Raw genomic sequence first — 8,070 nt, 5'->3', positions numbered from 1 at the left:
ATCAGATACGTTAGATATCAGAAACTGAAGCAAAAGGTAAATGAATTCCCCAAAAGTCACCACACAAAGTACTGAGAGCTGGGAACTCTGGCTCAGTTCTACATGCAAGCCCCTAAAACTCACTCCCTTCTCTGAAATAGGAAAATATGAGGCAAATAAAAAAAAAAAAAAAAGGGGGGGGAATTTTGTGGGGGGTGGGGGGGGGGAAAAAAAAAAAAAAAAAAAAAGGTGTGTGAATGTTGTTGGGAGTTGGAGGCTGGAAGAAAATAATAGAAAGAACAGTGTTGCACTATTCACTCCATGTGCAATTCCTCCTTTTCCTTGCCCTGTGACCTGTCTGTTGAGATTATGAGTACTTCAGAACAGGGAGAGGAAAGGGTGCCGTAGTTAGGCTCTTCCATAATAGATCCATCTAATCTAATGAACTTGGATGTACAGTTCAGCCACCTCCTATTCGTTCAAGCATGAGTGCTGAACTGTTTCAACTTGCGCAGTTCATCTGACAGGAAGTAACAGTGAAAGCTGCTTCCTCCCAAGTGAAACATGAAAAACAGGTAAGACATGAACATCTACCTCATGATACAGCCTTGTATCATTCATCCTGATAAGCACACCGTCAACTCGCAAGAAAAACCTCAACAACACAAAGAAGCTGGAAGGCATGACTCTCTGCAAAAAACAAGATAGTGCATGACACATTATGATATTTTACTGTGAAGCCAACATGATATATTTAAATATTTAGATCAGAGATTAAAATATCTGAATTTGAGCTATTTTTTCTACAATGTTGTTTTTAAAAGCAAATACCAAAAACTTTCCATCCTAGAATCTAAAATTTAGGCTGAAGCATGGACAAAGAGAAGATATATTAGCTAGCTGGGCACTAGACATCCTGAGCAGCCATTAAGTTTGTAATACAGGTCAGCATATTAGCCAGGCCTCATGCCTGCACCAAAAAGAGAAAAATCCCATAGTATTACTGTATTTACTTGCATACCTCATGCATCTTTCCCCCACCCCATCCTCAAATTAGCCCTTCAGAATTAGGTTGTGTATTTTAAATGAGAAAGTTATTTTTTCTTTACAAGCAGGAACAGAAGCATGGCAGTGCTGTACTTTAATGCCTGCCACTTCTTTGGGGCCCAGCAAGCAGAAGGGGCAGAGTCCAGGCATACTCCTTTCACAGCTGCTAAACAATCTGCAGTAGCTATTGGCTGATCAACACAGCTTGCATCTAAAGGAGCAACTGAGCAAGCTCAGGGCAAGTAAACTGCTGCATGCAGTCAGCATTACCTTGATGAGGCGCGTAGTATGGAAACAGCATTTATTTACAGGAACTTATATAAAGAACTATTACAGTAATGAAGTAACAGCCTTCCTACTGACCTTGCAAGGGTCTGGAGCCTAGCCTTGTTGCTGTCCTGCCATACCAAGAAGTTCCTGTTGCCTCATCAAGACTGTTTTCTGGGATGCCACACTTCCTGGACAAATATGTTTCCAGGAGGACTAAATCCACGTCATACAGTTGGCCATGACTCTGGAAAAAACTCTTTTTCTCTATGTTCTGCCTTCCAAAAACAAGGTGTGTGTCTTATTTGCAGCTGTGTGTATGCAAGGAAATATGGTAATTTAAGGGGATTCCACGATCTCCTACCAAAGAAATGAACGTTGGAATATTGGTGTTAATATTTCACGCTTCTACTACACTTACGTATTCAAAGAGCAGAAAAAGACCCCCCTCTTCTGTAGCACAAGCTATATCTTCTAGAAAAGACATAGCAAAACAGCAGAGGTCTTACGGGTTAGAGAAATCCTTCATCAAGGTAGGACTAAAGGGGATGTGTCTCTTACTTATGGTGCTAATGTCAACTTCATTACTTAAACTGAAAGAATTTTAAAATTTTAGTCAGTGCATTTTGCGCTTTTAACTTCAACTTTACCTTGAAAGCAGTGTTATTTGTGGGGTTATATAAATGGGAAGTAATTCAACTCACTATTTTTACACTCAGACTTGAAACTCCATGATCATGAAGCTCATCTTCAAAGAGGAGAACTTCTTCGAAAAACATTATCTGTTCCCTCGCTTTCAATTTCTCTGTGTCTATATGGTCTGTTGTAGGAACCACCTAAAAAACCAAGTTAGGATATCAAGGAGATGTTAAAAGACTGCAGCTTGTCTTCTGCTGGAAACCCTTCATTCTCCAATCCCCTACAGCAGGGTTGTCAAACTCACCTTGTACTTCAGGCCGGGTCTGGACCATGGGGCTCCTTAAGAGCCGGATTCAGTCTGGGGCATGCAGAAACAGCAGCAGTGGCAGCTCCAGCTCTGACCTGGACCACGCAGCAGAGACAGCAGCAGCTTGGACTCTGACCTGGGGCATGCTGGTGAGCTCCATCGCCCACTACATGCCCCATGTAGGAGCCAGAGCTGCAGCTCCATCTGCTGCAGCAATAGGCCTCGCTCCAGCTCCAGCATGAGGAACACAGTGGGAGCTGTCAGCCAGGGAGACAGTCTGTCACTACTGCTGCAGCCCTGTGTCAGCTCTCACTCACTGTCCTGCCACTGATTGCCATGTTTGTCAGGCCCAAGGGACCCAGATTTTGCAGCAGAGGACATGACCCTGGCCATGCCCCCAATTTTCAGTGGCCTTGCCGGACTAGACAGATTGGCTTCACAGGCATTATGTTTGACACCCTTGCCCTAGAGTAAATAATCTTTAATTTATATGATGCAGTCAAAGACTACCCCCATTCAAGCTTCTCACAACAAAAGTTAAAACATTCCAAGAAGAAATATGTAACTGAGCAGGAAACTCTGTTTCAATGTCTCACATGCTGTCATCAGGCTGACTGGGGCAGGCTGAATGCAAGTTTTGCTGAACTTAATTTTAAAATAACAACTGTGACCAGTTTTGCCTGTGTTCTAGATTTCAAAACAGTGGGGAAATGTCAAGTCTACTACCATATATTTCTGAAGACTTCTTGTATAAATAAGGTTGTAACTAACATAGCTCTGCCTCAAATTCCAGGACATTATCCAGATCTAATGAAAGCCTGTTCCTTCCTTTTAATTTCACTGAAATTTTGGGTGTCTTATCTTTTTCTATGTTCTGCTCTACATGCACATTTGAAGCCGCCTCTACCTTTCAAAAGGTATCAGATTCAGAGACACTGAGCCAATCACAGATACTACAAAATGTCGCAAGTGTTTTATAATAATCTTAGTGGATTAAACAGAATTATCTGTCTACAGGGGGACGACTGTTTAAAGTCAAAAAGGCACCAGAAAATTCAGGGTTCATTTAAATTGGTTATAACATAATAGGGAGGGGTTGTGACAGAAAAGCCATGAGAACAATTTTCACTGTACGCAAACTCAGAACCACTAATAGCCAAATCTAGGTTCACAGCCAACTAGTAAACTGCACAGGGTTAGGGTATCACCGAATCATGCGAGACCATTAGCTTAAGTGTAACTGGGGAGTCCCAGGCTCTGGGAGGGAGTGAGGGATGTCCTTAAGTATTATGGGTAACTCCATATTTGTTCATGGAACAAATTCTTAAGATTTGTGGCCGCTCAATTTTTATTAACAGATTTTGATTATTTGAACCATTCTTTGCTAAAAAAAACAAAAAACCTAAAATAGACTTTAGAAACACTCAGTAAACCTTCAAGAGCAGAAGCTCTTTGAAACTATGCAAATTCACATTCTAGATATGCTTTACTTTTCAGTAAAACAATATACAATATACAAGTCGGTTTATCAAAGTACCATGCAATAAACATTTAAAATGAAATCACCTTTAATTTTACAGCATCTCCTAGTAATGTTCCTTTGTAGTCCGTTGTGTAAGTCCAGTCATATGGTTTAACAACTTCCTTAGTATGTTCAGCTTCAGTCCTCAACAAGGGAAAAGAATACACTACACTGTTATAAATATTAATATTAAAATACCACACATGGAAGATGCATGCTATAGTGCCCACACTATTGTCCTTATTTTTCCTGTGCAGAAACTGTGACATCAGGCCCTACAGTGATTTTGAAGACTACTGCCGAGTTTTCTAGAACTGTCCTGCTCCTAGGCATGAAGACAGCATGCCCTCAAGCATGACATTTTCAGACACTGTACTCGGGAGTTTCAGTCTACCTTTTCACACAGGAAGGACGTAGTGCGTTAGCAGAACATATCCGATATTAAAATCAATAGTACAGCTCTCCTTAGACATTAGGATAAATCCAAATCTTCTTTGCACCAAAAACAACTTGATGACTACAGAACTCTGAACCAACATAAGTATATAACAAAAAACCTTCCAGCATTTAAAATTTTTAAGTTGACTTCAACTGGGGGACATTAATGGTCAATCTTGCACAACCAAGCCACTGAATTTTTTTGCCACTAACACTATTTGATAGAAATTAAGCATAGGTATGTCTAACATAGTACAAATACTATGCTGACATACTCTGAATTAGCAGCTTTGGGCACCAGAAGTAGTACAGTTGCATTAACACTTCACTGCACTAGTAGATATACCATAGGTGCGAAGTAAGACACAACACTCGTAAGAAGCAGGCAGCACATATAATGAATTACTCCAGTTTTCTAGATGGGGATACCAGGCTACAGAAGTGTTAAAAGACTTTAGATCTGAATGAATGAGTGAGAGAGAAACCAAATACAAAATGGCACTAAGAATCCTGGCTTCCAGCCCCTCTCCACCCTGCTATAAAACCCTGGCATCATGCCTCTTCCTACTGCATGAATCAATGGCAATGCGTACGGGGTCCACAGGGGGGCACATGAACCCCACGACTGGCCATGCTCGCTGCTTAGACGATGGGCAGGTAGGAGCACCCCCTGTGCAATCACCACCCAATCGCTGCAGCCGCTCCCAGAAGCAGCTGCAGTGAGTGGCCGCAGGGATCCCCACATCCCTGGGCAGTGAGATCAGCCGTGGGGGAACCCTCACCCCAGGCAGCGACCTCAGGGTCCCCCCAGTCGGCAGGATCGGCCATGGGGGACCCCCTTTCCCCCCACTCCTGGTCAACAACACATGCCCCCCCAACTAAGGTGGCACCAGTCACCCATGACATGAAGGAATCCCCAATTATTGCTTATAGCACCTGATGAAGTAGGTTGCTGGCTATGACAGCTCAAGTCTCTCTGAACCAGTTAACTTCTAAGATGCCAGCCTGGTCTACCTGCTCCCAGTTATTGTGATAATAATGCTCACCTGCTCTCTTGCCACTCCTCTGCACAAGCCACTTTGATCATGCCTTGGTAGTTATTTACACATTTTAATGCATCTGTTGCATTGAACTCAATTCCAAAGCCATAATCATGCACAATTCTTAGGATGTTGTCCCCAAACATCATTTCTGGAAGGGAAGGCATATGCAATTCTTCAGCTAACCTGCATGAGAGATAGAGAGATTAAATCATTAAAACAGTCATCTAATATTTCCAGGACTTTGTATTATGCCAGCCAGGCTTAGCACGATTTAAGTGGTCTTGCCCCTAAATAAATAATAAACATTATTTAGGTAATGCCATCTTGAAATAAAATAAGATATGCACCATCAGCACATAATGCTCTGTGGAAACTTTGCATTTGCCCCCCGCCCCGTTTGACAATTTGATATTTCTTGTAGGGACATCACCTGGGAAAGGCATTCATATTGCAAAGATATTCCAGTATCTCTCCCTCTACCTTGGCACTTCAAGAAATTTTCATAAATGAGGAAGCTCAGTTTAGCATCACTTCAGAGCAAGTTAAATTTGAGGCAGCTTTCAGAATAGAAACAGTTGCATTGGAACTGCTGTCTCAGAAGGCTTGGAGGGAACATATTTTTTATATATATTAGTAGAAATCAGGTTCTCACAGGACTTTCCACCTACTGTACTTCAAAGAGCACCACTTCTCCAATCAGCTGTGTGGGACTACTGATGAGTTCCAGCTTATCAGAGAAGCAATGGCCTTCAAGGTAAAAGCCACAGGAAAGAGCCAAATAGCTCATCCTTAATTCGGCAGCCTGCCATGATTTAAAAGGTTTGTAAACCAGCCAAATGTGAATGATCTGGGGTCTAATGAATCGTTTATACTAGGACAAACCAAGAAGCTTCAACCACAAACTATGACCCCTTGAGGTAAGGAGTGTTCAAACAGAAAATATAGTTAATCCCTTACACACTTTTTCTCAAAGCTTCTGCCCAATACCTTTTACTGCCTCCTCTACTTCTGCAAATTACATGCTATTCACAAACACGCCACACAACACCTCTAACAGCTTTAAAATTCTCCCAACTCTTTAACTTCTCAATTAAGAAAAACTAACATGAGTAAAAAGAAAAAAAGCAGACACAAAAAGAATGAAATATAGTAGAATAAAGATGAGATGAAAAAGGTGAGAGAACCAGATAAACACTGCAAATTTTAATGCTGGCAACAATTTTTTCCCCAGAAATAATTTGAGAGACAGGCCTAAACAGGTGGATTAGGCTGATAACATTCCACAGAAATGGAGGAATGGAAAGGAGCTTCATGAATTATTACGTGCAATCCTGTGCATTGGTAGCCATTTATTAACTGAAGGAATGTCCAAAATCACCACTTCAAACCCTCAACTATAAGGACAAGGTGCAAAATCTGAAACAAACACACCTCTACAAAATGTCATAGGCAAAAGCAGGGGTGACCAGAGTGCAAAGACAGGGAAGGAATTGGTTAACATATGCTCAGAAAAACCTAGGAAAAGGACCATGTCTCGTGCTACGAAGCAAAGCAAAAACACTCGCAGTCCATGCCAAAAGGTTTGTTCCCCCACTCCCACTCAGAAGATAGGACCTTTTGATGAAGTATAGACCACAGAAGTTTCCTGCAAGCCTGGACTCAACAGATCATGCCACAACAGCCACCTCCTTGGCAAGAACTTGAACCCTGGATGCCCAGATTAAGTCTGAGGCTCTACCAACTGAGCTACCCCACACGGCACTCCACAGAATGCAAGTGCACTGTCTTAATTAAATGAAAAATAGTAATGGAGAATGAAACCCTAAATCTTAAACAGAAGAAATGCAGCACTGACAATATGCTGAGTGTCACTATTTCAACTAGTGCAACATTTCCAACTTGGAGGGACTACCCCTAGGGCAGAAGAGAATTCTGTAGCCAAGACAAATTCAGTCCTTTGCTTCCCTATTAAAGTTGTTAATGCTTTTTCTGATTTTGGCATTGCTCTGTTAGGAATAAGATTCTACTTTGGGTTATGTTCCCCATACTCTTAATGCCCAAACAACAAAAACACAAAATAGGAAGAAAAAAAAGCCAGCAAGCCAACCAACTGAACAAAAACAAGTATTCATAGAAAGTGGATGTTTTAAAGTCTAAAATTGTTTCAGAGCAATGAAACTGAATAACTTGACTAATTCAGGTCAGGTTTGTCATAGGGAACATGTACCAGCATTAAGACTTTTGTTTGCAGTAAGTATTTCTGGATCCACTTTTACCTCCCCAAATCTTCAGTGCTTTTTCAATTTATCATTAAGACTCTCACATCTCATATGCCAGAAAATATTCTGTCTTGTTTAGCCTCTCAAAATGTGGGATTATTCATAGATTAATAGAATGTAGGCTGGAAGGGACCTCAGAAGATCATTGGGTCCAGCCCCCCTGCACCAAGCAGGATAGACAACTGAGGTCAGGTGACTCTAGCCAGGTGTCCATCCAGTCTCCTCTTGAAGATTTCCAGGGTAGGTGACTGCACCACCTCTAGAAAGAGATTATTTCATGGTCAGGACACCCTAGCTGTGAAGAAGTTTTTCCTAATGTTAAGCCTGAAACGGTCTTCCAGGAGTTTGTGATCATTGCTCCTGGTTTTCCCCAAGGGTCCCCTGGTGAACGGTTGTTCACTGTGCCCTTGATGTATGCCTCTGATGTAGTGGTAAGCTGCTACCAAGTCCCTTTTCAGACTTCTCTTCTTCAGGCTGAAGAGTACCAGGTCCCTCAGCCTTACCTCACATGGCTTGCCATGCAAGTCTCTGATCATATGGGTGGCCCTT

General features: G+C 41.8%; 1 protein-coding gene across 2 annotated transcripts in view; it reads right to left on the bottom strand.

Annotated features, from left to right (window-relative positions):
• Nucleotides 1–8,070, bottom strand: part of TIPRL (TOR signaling pathway regulator) — a 24,693-nt gene that overhangs the window by 11,345 nt on the left and 5,278 nt on the right. The window contains exons 2-5 of one of the 2 annotated variants that reach the window (XM_019526961.1): nt 5,246–5,425; nt 3,806–3,905; nt 1,998–2,129; nt 574–669 (exon numbers count right to left, since the gene is read on the bottom strand). In XM_019526961.1, the coding sequence (XP_019382506.1) occupies nt 574–669; nt 1,998–2,129; nt 3,806–3,905; nt 5,246–5,425 (508 nt within the window). The other variant, XM_019526962.1, reaches the window with a different exon arrangement.

This window comes from Gavialis gangeticus, unplaced genomic scaffold, assembly GCF_001723915.1.
Source record: "Gavialis gangeticus isolate Ggan-Ray unplaced genomic scaffold, GavGan_comp1, whole genome shotgun sequence".
In the NCBI taxonomy this organism is placed as follows: Eukaryota; Metazoa; Chordata; order Crocodylia; family Gavialidae; genus Gavialis; species Gavialis gangeticus.
This window is presented reverse-complemented; position numbering and strand designations above follow the sequence as displayed.